The 20,110-nt window shown below is 39.0% G+C and overlaps 1 protein-coding gene across 3 annotated transcripts in view; it reads right to left on the bottom strand.

The window, feature by feature from the left end:
• Positions 1–20,110, bottom strand: part of CSMD3 (CUB and Sushi multiple domains 3) — a 732,271-nt gene that overhangs the window by 266,728 nt on the left and 445,433 nt on the right. For all 3 annotated transcript variants that reach the window (XM_074897604.1, XM_074897605.1, XM_074897607.1), the window contains 3 exons: positions 16,743–16,859; positions 5,035–5,250; positions 4,519–4,707 (listed from right to left, as the gene is read on the bottom strand). In XM_074897604.1, coding sequence (XP_074753705.1) covers positions 4,519–4,707; positions 5,035–5,250; positions 16,743–16,859 — 522 coding nt within the window. The remainder of the gene's footprint in view (positions 1–4,518; positions 4,708–5,034; positions 5,251–16,742; positions 16,860–20,110) is intronic.

Raw genomic sequence — 20,110 nt, 5'->3', positions numbered from 1 at the left:
TGACTCATTGAAAATCTGAAATGACTAGTTCATAGACTAGGTATACTGTCATAGCTGCCATATTATTGTTTATTTTCTGTCTGTAAATTAAAGGTTACAACACACTTAAGTCACCTTTGCATTAAACTTCTGGTAAAATCTGTTAATACTAAAAGAAAGCTATGAGCTATGAATCTTCTCAAATTCTCAAGAAAATATGTATAACCAAAATAGAGAATGAATACATAAACCTATAAAAGTATTACCAAAATGGGGATTATTTTATTTAATTGCATGGCAAATTTCAAGCAACCTAAGGGGTCTGACAACTGAAATCACACTGAATTTTAAGCACTGGGAAAAATACTGTTAATCTATTAAATTCACTCTCTTCCTGTTTAAGGAATTTTCACAAGGCATTTATGATTCATTTGATTTTTCAAATTTTGTATTTCCTTAGGTTCAGGATTATCGTAGTCCAACATACTGCAAAGTTGATTTGCAGCCAGTGAATGACATATGAACACCACCAGAAAAATTCATTCTTATTGGTCCCAACCTCGGTACTTAGTCTTGTTACTGATCATCATGCTAACCCCTGGAAGACATCACTGGTTTGCAGGCTAAAGTGTTAAGTATCGTGTCCATCTATATCGCTCAGAGCTAAGTCTGTCTACAGAAGTCCGAGAATGTCTATACAAATATTACAGGGGTTTAGGTGTCCTTTAGGTTCTATGTGGTGCCCCTGTGGTCCAAAACCGTAATTATTTAAGAGCAGTGCTCCATCCAGAATACTAGCGACTTTTTTTGTCACATAAATGTGTAATATGACATGAAGTTGGGCATGACGGTGTGGCAGTGACTGAAGGTAAAAAACAGACTTTGATTGTGCGTGTCAACAAAAATGCTGTCAGGTCTCCACTGGCAAACAGGACCTAGTGCAGCCTTACCCATATTACCTACTGGAAGGATATTCTGTAGTGAACTATCATTATAACTTCAAGGCTTTGTTTTGAAGAAAACAAAATGGTTCACATATGAAAAGACCACAGAATGAACTCAAAGGACCAAGACACTAATGAAAGTAGAGAGCTAAGATATGTAACAATGGGCAGGTATTCACTATGAACATTTACTAAGACTACAGAAGAAATATCATGACCACAGGACTTAACTATACAGGACTCTTGATAGAGAGATCTATATATGTCTATCAAGAGGATATAGGATCAAGAACACAGGCAAATTCAAGTCCGAAGGGACCTTAAGAGGTCTGTAATCCAGACCCTTACTCAAAGCAAGCTCAACCCTGATGCAACCTTGGGCTCAGGGCTTTAACCATCTGGATGTCAAAAAACAACAAGGATGGAGACTACACAACTTCGTTTAACAATATGTTCCACTATTCAACATTTTTTTTGTGAAAATGTTTCACTTCTTTCCAGTCTGAAACTCTCTTATTTCAATTTATGCTTTTTCCTTTCATTTTTCTGTCATAAACTACCGTGAAGAACCTTGCTCCATCCTCTTAATGATCTCCTCACAGCTACTGAGAACTATTGTTAGGTTATAGAAACAGAATCATAGAATGATTTGGGTTGGAAGGAACCTTAAAGACCACATAGTTCCTACTTCCATGCCATGGTCAGAGACACCTTCCACTAGAACCAGTTGCTCAAGACCCCGTCCAACCTGTTCTTGAACACTTCCAGAGATGGTGTATCCACAACTTCTCTGGGCAACCTGTTCCAGTGCCTCACCACACTCACAGGAATTAATTTCTTCCTCACATCTAATCTAAATCTACCTTTGAGTTTAATACTGTCTCCCCTCATCCTATCACTACACTCCCTGATAAAGAGTCCCTCTCCATCTTTTCTGTAGACCACTTTTAAGTACTGGAAGGCTGCTATAAGGTCTCCCCAGAGCCTTCTCTTCTCCAGGCTCAACAGCCCTAACTCTCCCAGCCTGTCCTCACAAGAGAGGTGCTTCAGTCCCCTGATTATATTTGTGTCCCTCCTGTCTACCCGCTTGAACAGATCCACATCCTTCTTATGTTGGAGGCCCCAGAGAGTAACGCAGTATCCGCAGTGGGGTTTCATGAGAGCAGAGCAGAGGAGCAGAATCACCTCCCTTGATGCAGCCCAGGATACAGTTGGTTTTCTGGGCTGTGACTGCACATTGTTCACTCACAGTCAGCTTTTCATCCACCAATACCCCCAAGTCCTTCTCTGCAGGGCTGCTCTCAACACACTCATCACTCAGCCTGTAGCTATGTTTGGGGTTGCCTCGACCCATGTGCAGGACCTTGCACTTGGCCTGGTTGAAATCCATGGGGTTTGCACAGCCCCACCTCTCCAGCCTGTCCAGGTCCCTCTGGATGGCACATCCCTTCCCTCCAGCGTGTCGACTGCACCACACATTTGGTGTCATCAGAAAACTTGCTGAGGGTGCACTCAGTCCCACTGTCCATGTTACCAACAAAGATGTTAAACAGCACCAGTCCCAATAATGACCTGTGAGGAACACCACTCGTTACTGTCTCCACTCTGACATCAGGCCACTGACCATAGCTCTTTGAGTGTGACCCTCCAGCCAATTCCTTCTCCACCAAGTGGTCCACCTTCCAAATCCATGTCTCTCCAATTTAGATACAAGGATGTCATGTGGTACAGTGTCACATGCCTTGCACAAGTCCAGGTAGGTAACATCAGTTGCTCTTCCCTTATCCACCAATGCTGTAACTTTGTTGTAAGAGGCCACCCTTCTTAAGGCTGAAAAGACATGTTTTTCTCACCTTTTGCTACTGTGCTCCAGCCTTCAACTACCTTGGTAGCCCACCACCTAACTTGTTACAGTTTATCTGTGTCTTTCTTGTATTGTATTCTTGACAAGCTGAACACAAATACTATGAACACTCGTTCCCAGTTGAGGTTCTGTGTGTGTGAAAGTGTGTATGACATTAAAGCATTAAATCTCATTAATCACCTCAGCAGAAAATGCAAAACAATAGTAACAATATGTAAATTTCTGAATCCGATAAATGTGGTCAACAGGAATTTCTACTCTCCAGTTGTTTGAATTATTATGGCATGTAAATTAAGCACAAAATTGACAAAAGCTTAACATTTATGGGGGGAAAATAGCTGATTAAGTCATTCTAGTGGACACTTTCATTTTCAAAGATAAGGAGAAAATACTTTGACTGAAAAATTACTCCATTTGTTCCTGCTTTTCTCTTTGTTTCTTCCCCCCACAGACACACAAACGTACACATTATTTTTTATGTCATGAAAACTAAATAACTTTTTTTTGTCATTTATGCTTTTGTGCAAGTACTTCTTTACTGATAATTTACCAATTCGTTTTCGGTGTACTAACACTTCCAGAAATTTGTTACTGAGATTTAACCCGTCTTCACATCTGTGCATGCATTCACTATTTTTATTATTATTGTTGTTGTTATTATTATGTTTAAAAATGCATCAACCTCAGCACAAAAATAACTTTCATTCATGCATTACACTGACTCAGCTTCTAAGCCATCTCTACTGTAGATACATACATAAATGTTGCTTATGCATATGCCAAATTCAGAATTTTTTTTATACCAAGGTAAGCATAGGAATAATTTGGATGTGAAAATTATGATACAGAAACTAACACTGGATAAGAGCAAGCACATAACGAATCAGTAGTTATTATATAATCAGATTCTGAAAGAAACTTATGTTTTACGATCATACAATTTAGTACGAAAAATATTTCAAGTGCACACAGATATTTCAATATATAAACCTTTCCATGTAGCATATACTCTTAATGACAAAAATACAGACACTTAAGTAATTAGTAGGATAATCTTAGGGATTTTTGTTGTTATTTTAACAGTTCTCAACAGAAATTAAAATCAAGACATTTATGAAGAATTCAGCTCAGCCAACATTAGCCATTAGTCAAAGCTACATATGTAAGCTACTTCTAAAAGAGACTGCAACCAACAGAATCAGAAAGTATTTCCTCTCAGTTATCTTAGCTACCATTTCAAAACCAGAACTGTTCTGAGGGTATTCTGAGGAGATGGTTCTCTACTCTAAATTACATAGGAAGCCCTTGTTGACTGCACTCCTATACATAGACCTAGTTTTATGAAATAACTCTAAGTGCTCTATATTCACACAATTTTGTAATACAGGTATCACTTGGAAGTTTGCACTGACAGAGTCAGTTATTAGGTGTCTGAACTGGTTAATGCTGATTTAAATTTATACTCAGTTTCCCTAATCTATGAATCAAAATGAGAAGAGTAAGCATTGTGCCCTCAATTTAAAATGCTTTCAAGTACAGAATATGAAGTCCATTGATAGTTCTAATGCTAAATATATTAAGGAAAGATTAAATAAATTTGACTAAGGAGATTTGGAGAATATTAGATTACATTAAAAAGAGGTATATTACCATGCTTTTCCATGCTGTAAATCTGCAAATTCATGGACAATGACTACACATACAAGCAAATGAAAGCAGCTGACCACGTACCCACACACCTTGGCAGAGGTGCACTCCATACTCGTCGGCCACCACCAAGACAAATAATCTCTGAAGCTCCTTCTAAACGATATCCAGATGAACAGGAGAATGTCAGAATATCTCCTACTCCAAAATTAAATCCTATTCTGTTACCAAATTGTGGGATCCCGGGATCTTCACAAGGTTCAAGATTATACTCTGAGAACAAGAGAGCAATTCAGCTTGTACAAGTGAGAGCAACACGTTTTCTATGAGTTGTATTTGTAATCTTGCAGTCTAGTAATTTCTGTATATTTCCACATATCAATTCAGATTTCACATTTAAAAACAAAATGAATGCGTAAATGTTAACGTGGCAATTATGCTGCATTAAGAAGTGAGACTAATAAATACATTCTCAGTGTTTTTAAGAGGCATAAAACAACAAGCTTTATCACTCTTGTAAGAGCCATAAATGTCCCAGGTGCATAAAACAAATGAAAACAATGGCACAGCATAAGTTTCAGGAGCCAGATATTTCCTTACCAGAGAAAGAAATATTAAATCCTTCATATGATATTGAAAAATCTGAAATAAAGCGCAACTGAGCCCTGAAATTTCCATAGAGACCAGCATTGATTGGTGAAGGAAGCTCTGAGCCAGTCAGACGTGCTAATGGCTGTGTGAAACTGCCATTCTCTGTTATTAGTAAGTAGTCATGATGATCCTCCAAATGAAAGGTGTAGAAGGTGAACTGCACTCCTATTAGAAAAAATAGAATTACGTATCAAACTGTTAACATCAATGTAATTAAACCAAGGATTAAATTCCTACATTGCATTATGAATCATGGTTCAGAAAATGAAGTTAATCTGATTTTTATAAAAATGAGTATATTTCCTGATGTTAATATTAAAATATCTTAATAGGAGATATTTTTGTTTCATCACAACTTTTCAGTTTTTCCTTTAGGTACAAATTACAGATGCTTGATTTATAGAATTCAAAGATATATCCTTACATTTTTATGTAGAATCCAATGATATACTACATATGTTCAAAATTACAATCTGTTTATGGCAAAATGGGAAAGGTAAACCTTATTTCTTACAGTCACCAGCATCCTTGTATAGCAGCAGTGAAAGGAAAGGTTATAAAAAATATGACATTATATTCTAATAGTACATACAGTAACAGCAGCACCTCCTCCCCCAAAAAAGGAGGTCTCCTAATAAGATATGGTATATGTCAACAGTATGTTTTATTTGCAAACCATCATATATAAATCACACATCTAGAAAGGAATATATATCCTGGAACACAATAGTAATAAAATGACTTAAAGGTCAAGACAGACAATTAAATTACTTTTTCTGCATTTCTGTTATACGATGATCTTTGGGTAAAATGCACAGAAAAGCCAAGGAAAAGAAACAGGAGAAGACATTAGCTAGCTTAATTGATAACTGAGACCTCTAGTGTAACAGCATTTTCAGTTTGATCACAGAATTTCTAAACCAATGATTCCAGCTCTGTAAAATATATCTGATGATGTAATGTTTAGGAAGATCCATTAATGCAACTGAAGATTAATTTAGTATATGAAGATTAACGATCTTCAGGTTCTCTCATGGACAACAGATTTTTAGTAGTAGACATAATTAAATCAAAAAGCAAACAAATACTTCCCCTTCCTACTTCTCTCCCCACCCCACCCCCTCACCCCACCCCCTGAACTTCACAGATTAACAAAATCCAGGACTGAAGCTAAACAGTGCTTGACTCAGCTGTCTAAACATAGGAACCTCATGACCCTTTAGGTGTTGGAGGTTATGTTTCCTAGACTTCACATGCAGCTTTAGAAGCTCTTTGTACAATTCTCCTGTATGGTTTCGTGGTTTCGGGATTTTTTATTTTTTTTTTTCAACACATTGGATGCCCGAGGTAGTCTCAAATGGCATTAGACATTTATGTTAACACAACGCAGTCACACCTAGTAAATACAGCTTGTAAGTGTATCTGGAATGCAAAGACACTTGGTTTATAAGGATACCTAGTCAAGGACCTTTTAGTATAGAAAGCAAAGACAAGAAATGTGGGAAGTAATAAATTTTATACACATATACACAAGTTTTAATGAGCAAAATTTAGTGGAGACACTAACAAAGACCAGAACTCTCAAGTTTCTGACCGATAGGTCATTGAATATATCCCAGTAATATGGTAGCATTTTATCCAGAACTTAGTAACTGATTGGAATGGGGGAAAGATTATCTCAGGAAAATTAGAAATTTGTTGTGGAGTATTTGAGGGAATTAGTGAGATTATGTAAAATTTAATATGAGATTTTAAAATGGTATTTGGAGACTGCAAAAGTTTTTGTGGGATGATTAGGGCCAAAGGCAGGTAAGGGGAGGGATCATGGTGGATAAGGAAGAAAAAAGTGTGGGAAAATGGAAAGAGTTAACCTCTCTTACTAGTCCCCACACCTAACCACCACAGCCTATCCTCTATTCTTTTTAAACTCTGTTCCTGACTATTCTGTGTGTGTCCTGGGTCCAGGGTGTGACCACTAGTGCACATTATTATGGACTGCCTGATAAACATGTCCTGGGCCAGAACCTGGAATGTTGTGAGAGCACAATGTGTGTGAGTCTCTGTCACTCCTGGCAAACTCCTGTTTTGATCAGTCCAGTTGGAGAAAGAGGATTTGGCTTCCTGTGGTGGACATGTCTGTTTGAGTGCTGTTAGTGTTTCTGTGTGTGCCAATAAAGACACTCGTCTCTGTCCACCTTAGTCTGTGTGATCAGCTGTATATGTGCACATATATATTGGTATCTTTGGAATACGTGCTTAGCCTTGCTGTCAGCTGGACATACAAACAGCAGCAACACAGAAATCCCTTGGATTTTAGAGACCTCTGGAATGTGCTTCCCTTTAAAGAGACTGAAGAACTATTCAGCTTTCTCAAGTAGATACCTCCTTCTCATAGCTCCATCCCTTCTCACTTTCTGTAGCTTGCAGATCCATATAAACACACCCTTAGTAGCACTGATACAGATATTACAGGGTGGGATTGTGTTTTATGCATAGGATAAAACTAGATAATCCAATAATTCTATTCTGTATTTCAAAAATTCTTAATTTCATAATTATATTATAATATAATATATATTATATAATATATAATATAATATAATTATATTATAGTATAATATATATTATATTATAATAAAGAGTATCCTATTTATTCTCCTAGACTGTGTGACAATAAATTGGCAAAAATCACACACTAAAATTTGGAATCAGTGTTAGGCTACATATATTTTGAGCTAATGCATGCAAATTTAGCTTTGGGATTGATAAACTCTTAAATGGTTTAATGTTTTTATCACAGTTTTACATAGGAGACAGTGTTGATCTGATATGAAAAGAGAGCTATTAAGAGAAAAATGTGATATATACAGAATGAGGCAGAAATTCAGGCTATATTCATTGCATTTACTGCACTCCAAATTAATTTTGAACTTTTTTATGCATGCATGTGTACTGCAACAACAAAATCAGAAATGTCAAAGAAAATTTTATGCTAGTAACCCAAAATAATGGAATTCCTGTGAATTACAGCTGAGTTTCACTGAGTCTTGGTCAAACACCAAACTCAAGGGAATGTTTCAATCAATTTTCCAGATTGCCAGGACATCTCTAAGCAAAACCACAAGCTGTATCCTAGCAGTAGCTGTACAATTTAGTTGTCTTCAGAAAATATTCTAATCACATTAATATAAGCTGTGTGACAGAATGTGTCTTCTCCAGAGAAGAATTTAAAAAGATATGTTAAGTTAGATTCCTTCTCATTCCATCTCACATGCCCCTTTCTTTATGAGGAGAATATTTAAAATCTGAAATGAAGACAGTAAGACATAGTACTCTAATGCTGTGTCTCAACATTATAATACAGACTGTTGGGGGATGGGTAAAGTAACTGTTCTATTAGTAAATGGTTTAAAATATACCATAGATACTGCACAAATTTCAATTCAGCATATATTAAATTGCATGCTAACCACAGACAAAATGCAATAGTTGTCACGATAGATGCTTCCTTCCCTCTTCATAAGTAATATCAAGTACTAGACGTACTAACTATATTTGAAGTGCATGTTCCATTCCCTAGATAACAAATTAAAAAATAAAATAATATCAAGTTTTAATGGACATTCAAGAATCATAATGCTGGTCTACATGAACAAAAATAAAAATCTTTCCAGAATTCTAGAAGTTTAGATATACTTGAACAGCAGAATTTAAAAATACACATATGTATTGCAGATTATGTTAAAACAGTATATACAAACACAGAAACTGCTTCTTAGCAATACAACATATTCAGATGTAAAATACCAATCTTAACTAAACATATGCATTTAATTAACTGCTGTTATGTAACAGTGGTATGAAGTTGCGACGTAAAGATATGTGTTTAAAAAACTACCCCATAGCATTCTGAAGCTACATACTGAAGTTACATACATTATCTTGGCAGTCTGATATTAAATTACCACCTTTTGTCAGAAAAAAAGAGAGTTTAAAAAACCTACTTTTTAAAAATCCTATCACTAATTAATGGCCAGTAGAAGATAGTCTTTGAGATTCTGAAGTTGGAATTATATTAGACATGAAATAGAGCAGAAAATTAGATCTCCAGAACAAAGTTTTTCTCCCTCACATTAAAATAACCTATTTATGTGTATGGGATTAATTTTTCCCAATTGGAAATAATTCAGTCTCCCCATAGACAATTCATCTGGGGATATGCAAACTTCCTCGACATTAGATGGTAAATAGGCACCTTCAGGGGATGGTTAATCCCATGTATTTTAGATATTTTTTCAGGGTAAAATGACTCATATCCTAAAGATACATGCATTTATCCATTAAATACAGAAGTGGCTTAATGGACTAGCTTACTTAGAACTTTACTGTTATAAGTTTAAAGTTAAATTAAGTAAGCCTGTGACTTATTGTCAAAAAAGGAGAGCTAGTTTTCTCATGCAGTAGTACAGGAAGGACTTAAAGAATTAAAACCTTTTTGCCATCAAGAACACAAGATATACAATATTTCCTATTTTCCTACTCACAGGAAATCTTCACTCTTCAGTTGTTTCCAGAAAATCTCTGAGAGCATGAATCAAAATGCCCAAGGCAAATTACAACATATTATTACTCTTCAGTATTTTTTTCCTAAATAACATTTCCATAAGATATTATAAAACTTACTGACAGAAAGAATGTACTTATATCTATATGTGTGTGAATATGTTTAAGTATCAGTATATATGTGCGTATGTACTATATATACACTCTCTTTCCCTGTATATTTTATTTCTGTATATTTGTTTTCTCAGGAGTCTCATTAAATATGGTGGTTTTTTCAATAGCCTCACATAAAATGTAATCACATTGAGAAGTTCAGCTTTTATTTATCCCGACTTTTAAGTACTTCTCTAGCTAAGGGTTCAAGAAAAAAGATAAATCACAAAAAAATTACTCAATGTTCTTAAAATAAGAATAAATTTCAAAGTACTTTCCTCCATAACCCCATTTTTAGTTTAAGAACAAGGAAAATGTTAAGAAAATATCTTTCAAGAATCCTGAGAAACATGGCTTAACCTGGGCTCACGTTTACTGCAGAATTCACATAATTTTCAGTCATGTCTTACTCCATAAAGCTAAGCCTTTATCCATCTCTTACTTCTCTCCAACTACGAGACTGAAATTAAATCTTGGCCTCATTATCCAATGGCTTTTCAGATAGGGTGCAAACTAAATGACAAGGCTCAACCGTTTTCTTACATTTTCTGTCAGTCTTTCTTGCTTATCCAGAAGAATGATTATATAATTCCCACATAAATTCTCCTATGCAAAAGATCCACAGTATCTTATATTCCTGCAACTCTAAAAGCCATGTATCATATGTAGATGTAACAACAGCAAATCCCAGAATCCCAGAATCATCTAGGTTGGAAAAGACCTTGAAGATCATCCAGTCCAACCATTAAGCTAACATTGACAGTTCCCAACTACACCAGATCCCTAAACACTATCTCAACCCGACTCTTAAACACCTCCAGGGATGGGGACTCCACCACCTCCCTGGGCAGCTCATTCCAACCCCTAACAACCCCTTCTGGAAAGAAATGCTTCCTAATATCCAGTCTAAACCTTCCCTGGCGCAACTTGAAGCCATTACCTCTTGTCTTATTGCATGATACGTGGTTAAAGAGACTCATCCCCAGCTCTCTGCAACCTCCTTTCAGGGAGCTGTAGAGGGCAATGAGGTCTCCCCTCAGCCTCCTCCAGACTAAACACCCCCAGTTCCCTCAGCCGCTCCCCGTATGACCTGTGCTCCAGAGCCTGCACCAGCTCCGTTGCTCTTCTCTGGACACGCTCGAGTCATTCAATGTCCTTTTTGTAGTGAGGGGCCCAAAACTGAACACAGGAATCGAGGTGCGGCCTCACCAGTGCCAAGTACAGGGGTCAGATCCCTTCCCTGTCCCTGCTGGCCACGCTAGTGCTGACACAAGCCAGGATGCCATTGGCCTTCTTGGCCACCTGGGCACACTGCTGGCTCCTGTTCAGCCGGCTGTCAATCAACACCCCCAGGTCCCTCTGACTGGCAGCTCTCCAGCCACTCCTCCCCAAGCCTGTAGCGCTGCTGGGGGTTGTTGTGGCCCAAGGGCAGCCCCTGGCATTTGGCCTCAGTGAAACTCCTCCAGTTGGCCTCAGCCCATGGCTCCAGCCTGTCCAGGTCTCTCTGCAGAGCCTCCCTACCCTCGAGCACATCAACACTCCCAGCCAACTGGGTGTCATCTGCAAACTGACTGAGGGTGCACTCGATCCCCTTGTCTAGATCATCAATAAAGATGTTAAACAGGAGCGGCCCCAAAAACGAGCCCCGGGGGACAACACTCATGACCGGCCGCCAGCTGGATTTGAATCCATTAACCACAACTCTTTGGGCCCGGCCATCCAGACAGTTTTTACCCAGCAAAGCGTGTGCCCATCCAAGCCGTGAGCAGCCAGTTTCGCCAGGAGAATGCTGTGGGAAATGGTGTCAAAGGCCTTACTAAAGTCAAGGTAGACAACATCCACAGCCTTTCCCTCACCCAATGAGCAGGTCACCCTGTCGCAGAAGGGGATCAGGTTTGTCAGGCAGGATCTGCCTTTCATAAACTCATGTTGACTGGGTCTGATCCTCTGGTTGTCCCACATGTGTTGTGTGATGGTACTCAGGATGAGCTGCTCCATCAGCTTCCTGGGCACCGAACTTAAGCTGACAGGTCTGTAATTTCCCAGATCATCCTTCTGACCCTTCTTATAAATGGGCATCACACTGGCCGATTTCCCATATGCGGGGACCTCCCCAGTCCGCAAGAACTGCTGGTCAATGATGGAAATTGGCCTGGCGAGCACCCCAGTCAGCTCCTTCAGCAGCCTTGGGTGTATCCCATCTGCTTCCATACACCTGTGTGTGTCTGTGTGATGCAGTAGGTCACTGACTGTCTCCTCCTGGATTGCGAGGGGGGCTTTCTCCCAGTCTCCCTCTTTTCTGGCTGAGGAGGCTGGATTCCCTCAGTACAACTAGTCTTGTTATTAAAGACTGAGGCTAAGAAGGCATTAAGCACCTCAGCCTTTTCCTCATCACTCATTGCCATGTTTCCTTCTGTATCTAGCAGAGGATGGAGACTCTCTCTAGTCTTTCTTTTACTGTTGACACACTTATAGAAACATTTCTTAATATCTTTGACTGCTGAAGCCAGATCAATTTCTAGCTGGGCTTCAGACCTCCTGATTTCTGCCATGCATAGCCTCACAGCATATTTGTGATCGTTTTGAGAAGCTAACCCCTTCTTCCAAAGGCCATAAACTCTCCTTTTCTAACTGAGTTCCAACCAAAGCTCCCTGTTCAGTCAGGCTGGTCTTCTCTGGTGCTGGATTCTCATACAGAACCTGTGGACACCCTGCTCCTGTGCCATTACCACTTCCTTCTTAAAGAGTGTCCAGCCTTCCTGGACCCCTATACCCTTCAGGACCGTCTCCCAAGGGATCCTGTCAAGCAGTTGCCTAAACAAGTCAAAGTCAGCCCTTTGGAAGTCCAGTATGTCAGTTCTGCTGCCCTCTCTCCTGGCCTCTCTAAGAACAGAGACCTTTATTATTTCAGGATTGTTGTGCCCTAATCATCCTCCAACCACCACATCCTCCACCAGTCCTTCTCTGTTCCCAAAGAGGAGATCCAGCTGGGCACCTTCTCTGGTCGGTTCACTCACCAGCTGTGTCAGGAAGTTATCTGCCACATATTCCAGGAATCTCCAGGACTGGTCCCACTCTGCAGTGTTGTATTTCCAGCAGAAGTCTGGGAAGTTAAAGTCTCCCACAAGAACAAGGGCAAGTGATCATGAGATTTCTCCTAAATGCCTAAAGAATCTTACATCTACCTCTCTGTCCTGGGTGGGTGGCCCCTGATTCTAATGCAAAGACACTCCACCCTTTCTTCACGGTACTTGTGCTCAAAGCAATCATCACAGTCCCTAACATACAGCACCACCCCATCACCTCTCCTTCCTTGTCTATCCCTTGTAAAGACCTTGTAGCCATCAACGAGCACACTGCAGTCATGGGAGACATCCCACCATGTTATTATGATAGCCAGTACATCATAATTTTCCTGTTTCGTGATTGTTTCAAATTCCTCCTGTTTGTTACCCATGCTGTGTGCATTGGTATAAATGCACTTCAGAGGGGCTGATGTCCCCAAGCACCTTTTTGCATTTTATAGGTCCTATGTCTGGCCTGACCTTTCACAGGTGTTACCACAGTTACTGATCCATTCATATCCATTGCATCTTTGTTGTGCTGCATGTCTCCATCCCTTGACTCCACTGAGATGGCAGGGTGAGGGACATTGCTGGCACACCAGCCCACAAACTCTGGTAGTCTATCCTGGTGCTCATGTCTGGGAGTTCCAGTTTTGTCCCACTACCCCTTCAAATCTAGTTAAAGCACTCTCAATGAGCCCAGCTAACTCTGGCCCCAAGATCCTTTTCCCACTCTGGGACAGGTGCATCCCATCTGATGTCAAAAGTTCTGGCGTCCTGTATATTAACCCGTGATTGAAATATCCAAAGCCCTGCCGGTAACACCAGTCTTGGAGACACAAGTTCATCTGTTGTCTTTTCCTGTAATCTTCTTCATCCATCTCTGCAACTGAAGGTATGGAGGAGAACACTATTTGTGCCCCCAAGCCCTTAACCAGTTTCCCCAAGGCCCTGAAATCTCTCTTCATTCATTTAGGACTTCTCTTGGTAATATCATCACTACCTACCTGAAAAACCAAGAGAGGGTAGTAGTCCTTAGATCTCACTAGAGTGGGGACTTTCACCTTGAGGTCCTTTACCCAGGCCCCGGGAAGGCAGCAGACTTCCCTATCAAGCGGGTCTGGTCTGCATATGGGGCCTTTGACACCCCTCAGAATGGAGTCACCCACTACAATGACCCTACTGGGGTTGTTTCTAAAAGTGGTTTTGATACCTGGTCTAGAGCGACCTGGCCATGGTGGACCTTGATCTTCCTCCTTGTTTGGCTCATTTTCTTCATCCTTCTGTACTTCATTCAAAAGTTCCAGGGCACCATATCTGTCGTGAAGGGGAACCATGGAAGGTGAGGGAGATCAGGAGGGGATTTTCCGGCCTCCCTGAGCAGGGACCTGTTTCCAGTCTCCCCCATCTCTTAGGTGCCCTCCCTTCCTGCCTAGTAGCAAGAGGGTGAGGGATCTCCTGCCTCTTTTGGAGCCTCCATTTACTCCTTTTTCTCCAGGGGTGCTAAGGTGTTACTCCACCAATCAATGTTCCTTTTGCACTCCCTAATACTTCTTAATCTCTTGACCTCTTCTTTGAGTTCCGCTACCAGGCTGAGCAGGTCACGCAGCTGATGGCAGCGCACACAGGTGCTGTCCCTGCTGCCCTCCGGCAGGACTGACAGGCTCGGGCACTCCCTGCAGCCTGGGACCTGGACCGCTGCATGTTTGCGTGGCAGCTCCGTCTGGGTCATCATGTTCTTTCTGGTGGTGGTTTTGCCCCGAGTGGAGACCAAAGTTCCGTCTATTCATGGAGGACAATACCTAGTTCAGATGAGCTCTAGACCCAGGAGAGGGACTGTGCCCTGTCCGCTTGAGCTGACACAAAGTGTTCTGACGTGCCAGGCCCTGTTTGCCCGTCCTGGTCACCTGGCTCCTGGTTGCTCTCGCTCCCTGGGGGATCCTCTTGTACATTGTGGGTGTTGGGCTTCATTACTCCAGTCTCTGCCTGCTCCGAGTCCCCACTGTCCTCACTGGCAGCTGCTCACTCTTCCTGCTTAGGGGGGAGGCGGCTTGAGGCACTCCCACTTCCCTGGGCTTCTGCCTGTTTGGCTTGCAGTTTTGCAACAGGTTTTTTGACACTTTGAGAAGGGTCCCCAGCCGCTATCCTCCACTTTGGAGCCCCTCTCCTCAGCAACTGAGCTAAAAAGGTGGAGGCAATGAGTTTTAAACTGCCGTCGTCACTCTAGTCTCTGCCCACTCCGAATCAAATGTAGCATCCGATGTAGACTGAGTAATTTCAGATTTTTTTTTCACTGTGGATACTTACAAGCAAATTATATTTACACAGTGGCATCATTAGGTATTAAAAAGAGACTGCAGAATAGCTGGAGCAATAATTGAGAGATACACTTTGCCACTTTTAACACTTTAAGGAATTTTAAATGGGACATCTTGTCAGAGTGATTTAACATCTAGATGAGGAACTATCATATTATTTGTACAAAACAGAGCAAGGGGATCACATATCAGCACAGTTTTCTGAGGGATATCTTATTTTTATGTTATCAGTAACTCTTAGAGAAATACATCATCAGTATACTTTGTCATATTTTTCATGCCCTCACAGAGAAAATGGATTCAATTCAAATTTGAACTTGCCTTCTTTCTCCGTTTCACTCCTTTTCTGTATTCTTTCCAGTGTTACAGATGCAATTCTCCTTTTTGTGTTCTTATCACCACAACATATCTATATTCAATTTCTCTTATGACACCTATCTCTATTTCCGTCCTTCCCTTAACATTAAGTTCTTATGCTTCTCTAGGTCTTTCCATTCATAGTACAAGAGTACTATGTAGTCACTCCTATGTTTAAAATAAAATACCACCAAAATCTAAAAGTTTGACCCATCTTTTCTCATCTAGTTCCAAAACCTTTCATTTGAAAGCAGCTAGGACACAGTATTTCAAGAAAATTTTGCTACCTGGAAATCCCAGCTTCCATTTGTGTCCTAAGCATTTTCTGACCTCTCCTGCATGTCTTTTATTTCTTTGAAATAACTCTTACTAAGATTCTTTCTCAGAGAAGTTTAAACCAGTATTACATCTTTATCCTGAAATTTGCCTTCAACAAATAACCAACCTTTTCTTAAAAGTCCCCCATCCCTCAGTTTCTGTGATCAGTCATTATATAATTCTTTCTCACCTTTCCAATTGCTGTAATTGGGTTCCATGATTTATTTTTTCCCCTCTACATTTATTTCTAAACTATATTATTTATTCAATCCATAAATGCATATTAAACTGTCATTTATATGCTACCACCCTGAAAATGTGTCTTGGCAAGCTGAAAAGTTTATTTTCTTCAAAATAACAGGACTTTCTGACATTTTCTTGTCAATAGCCAGTCATAATGCAAAATTTAGCATCATGAGCAATCTTTTAAACAACTCCCCACATTAACGTCATTCCTTTTTCATGCCATAACTTGAATAATATCTTAAGTCTTCACTTCAGATTCTCCTGTGTATACCAAGTCTACATATCAATGACTACTTCTGGCTAATCTCTCTCTAAGACAAGACATTACCTTATCAACACAGAAAAAGCATTCATCCTCTTTCACCTCTACAAATTAACGTGCACACATCCAGCTATCTATTACTTGGACTATAAACCTGTAGGGACTTTCTGTTCTGTGGAAAGCATTAGGGCTTACTCCACTTCTGGAATTCTAGGAATTACTTCAATAAAAATAAACAAAACCAAAAATCAGCAATGCAATTCATAGTTCATTGCTGTTAACCTCCATCTGTAGCACGGAATACTATATGTGTAGCACAGAATACTGGACTTACATATTAAAAGAAAGGTGTAAAAGAGAAAAGGTTTTATTTACCTTTTCCATGGGTAACATCCACTGTCCATGTACAATTCAGAGAATTTGGATACAGATCAGGATAACCAGGGGATAAAATTGTTCCACTAGGTCCTCTAACATCTCCACCACATAAAGCTAGAAATAACAAAGAAAATAACAAAACAATTAATAGAAATCTTACACATAAGAGAAAATTTAAGAAAACACCTTTTAAAAAACTGCTGGCTTTAAAATGATTTAAAAGTGCTGGTCAAATGATTTAGCAGTTCCACATATAACTACAGCCCATTTTGATACACTATGAAAATAAATATAATCAGTGATTAATTAATGTGCTTTAATAGGCACTAAGAAAATGAAAAGTGAATTTCCTTAGCTCTTTTTTCACATTTTCTTGAGACTGTGAAATTCATAAGTACAGCAGGAAGATGAAGGCAGAAGAAGATACAAAGCCAAACAATATCACTCTAGCCAGAAGCTAAGGCTGGAGAGTTAAAATGGTGTAGAGTGGATCTCACTATTGAAGAATTACTGACTGAAAATAATATTGCAGGGATCATGACATGCTTTCTTGTATCTAATTATTGAATATGAATCTATATTTTTAATGCAAATGACAATGACAAGTGCCAATATAAGAATAAGGCTTTCTACAGTATCAGTAGTGATTTTGTAAAAGTAATCAGCAATTGAGAAATATAAAAATTAAATTACAGATTGAATTAATAGAAAATACAAAAATTAAATCATTACAACACTGGCATAAATATCTTCACAATTCACTATTACATTTTAATAGTGAATTTTCCATTCCAGACCTTTTGAAATAATTAATTGATTAATTTTTAATAGTGAGGAGGCTCTTATACCTTAGAATTATTTTATCAATAACAGTGATTAAAACTCAGTACCAAACAAGGTTATTATATCATAGTTCTCTGAATATAGATTACTTCAGGACATACATTATAAAATAAATGAGTATTTCTACCTTTTTTTTTCTTCAAGATTAAAAAAAATCTATTCCTTTTATTTTTCTTAGCCTGATTATATGCATTATTTTGTAGAAATATTCCAGAATACAAAAAAAAAAAAAAAAAAAAGGTAAACTATATCACTGCCACCAGATTTAAGTTAAATAACATCGACTGTTTTAGGAAAGTTGATTACAGTTCTTCATATGAGCAGCTCTTCCAAAGTAATTAACACAAACTCTCCCTTTTCAGCCTTAAGTAGTCAAGCTCTCAACCAGTGTCATTTCAGAATTTTTATTAGTATCAACCATAGTTTCTCTGAGCCCACACCTTAACCCAAACAAGTATTCAGCACTCCTATTTTTAACAATCAGGTTTTCCCTTTAGCAGATGCTAAAGATGTTGAAAGGCAGTTTGGTAGATAGGTAAATGGCAATTACTTGTCTGCAATTCCAGTCGATACAACTTCTTCCTTTTATATAAGCCACTGCTCACCTGTTGCTCATGTCTGTGCTTCCCAGCCCGTGGCCACATCAGAAAGGGTGAGGAAAGGAGCCTGTGACAGGCTGGAGGCACAGTACCTCCTTCTGATGGAGGCTGCCCTACCTGCCCTAGTTGGTGTAACATGCTCTTAGTCCTCCTGTAACATCAGCAGCAGCTGCCAACACAGCATTCAACAGTACGGATTGCAAAGCTGGGAGAAGTTTGGCCTTTCAGTATATGAACAGTATTCAAACATCTTCATACTTTTCAGGCAGGAGAAAGTGTTGTGAGCAATGTGTTACATCGTGCCAACTGTTCTACTGTATCTTGACATTTATTCTACTTATAATTTCTGCCACACAATGATGGGATAAATCCTGACAGTTATACCTATCTCTGATTTTGCTATTAATGCTATTAATTTGAGAATTATTTTGTTGACCAGTCATGATTTTCTGCTTGCAGAAGTGCATTCGAAACTGGTTTGAGGACACATCATACAGTGAATTGAAAGAATATCCAGAATGTATCTTCTGTCTCACCCTGTACCTAAGCAGACATCTATCTCAAGGAAATATCTGCATTTTTCAGATATTTCAGCAGCACTGTGGAATGTTTTCATAACATAAGACACTGAATAAAATGAAGTATACCTCTAATTAGCTTTCTTCGAAAGCAGAAATGTAACTTCATCCCGTCATCCTAGAATGAAGATCACTATTTTGTCTAGCTAAATTTGTTTGATTGTTCTAGCTAATCACATTTCTGTTTTAAACATGATATATTTGTCTGGGTAGCCTCATGATTTCTTTGTGTGTGCTATTACTCCTGCCAACTTTCTGGCCTTTTTGGCCTAGTTGTAAGCTGGAAATTTGTAGATCCAGTACCATAGGCTGAAATAAGACATTCTAGGACCACAGCTGCCCAACCTCCTAATTGTTGCCACAGGAGAATAACCTCCCAGCATACTAATTTTCCTCCTCACTTCTCTGATGAAGGTAACCACTGTCTACTTATCACCTGATCTTGTTATATTTAGATATTAGAAAAACAGAATCAGGGCCATGACAGCATGTTATTGGAGTTTCTGTTGGTAACTAGCTACTTTGTCCATACCTTAGGCCAGCCCTATTAAATAAGACAATGTAATCAGTTTTTATAATCATGGGAAACAGCCCAAACAAATAATGTATTTTACAGTGGGTGTTTGGAAAACCTTTCAAGAATGCAAATGGTGACAAAACATCTATGGCATGCCATCAGGCACTCAGTGTAACTCTATGAATGCTAGCAGATGGCAAAAAAAGGCATCAAGGGACGAGCATTTTACAAAACAAAGCCAAGTTGACAGAACTGAAATATAAAATATGCACTGGTCCTGATAAGATGGCAAGTAGCCCAAGCATGTAATATCACTACTAGTATCTGACGTTTTTTCAGAGTGCAAAGGAAAACAGAAATACATGAAAATTAAACCAGCAAAAGATAAACTCCACACATTTTTCCAGATTCTACAAGGAACCTTTCACTTTATCTGATTATACAGTGCTGGAGGCTAGGAGAAACTAAAAGTAGAATGATTATATAAGCAAATAACTGAAGCACTATTTGGGTGTTCCAATGTGGAAACTGGAAAATTCTGTTGTTGACCAACTAATAATTTCTTTGCTATGCAAGCAGAGGAGCTGTATCAAGATATGCTTAATTTTTCCCCCCTCCATTATGATCTTTTCAGAATAATGATAAACAAAATAACAAAAAATAAAGAATAAAATATAGAAGTGACTGTATGAAATACAGATAGGTACCTGATAGTATAGTATGAACTACCTCTACAGCCCTGTGGTGATCAGAAATGATGTGACAATTTATGAAGCAAGTTTAGGATAACTGTGAATGAAGATTAACATTTAATAGTGGAGTGCAGTG

This window comes from Athene noctua, chromosome 2, assembly GCF_965140245.1.
Source record: "Athene noctua chromosome 2, bAthNoc1.hap1.1, whole genome shotgun sequence".
NCBI lineage: Eukaryota > Metazoa > Chordata > Aves > Strigiformes > Strigidae > Athene > Athene noctua.
The sequence above is the reverse complement of the archived record's forward strand: the minus strand, read 5'-3'. Positions and strand labels throughout refer to the sequence as shown.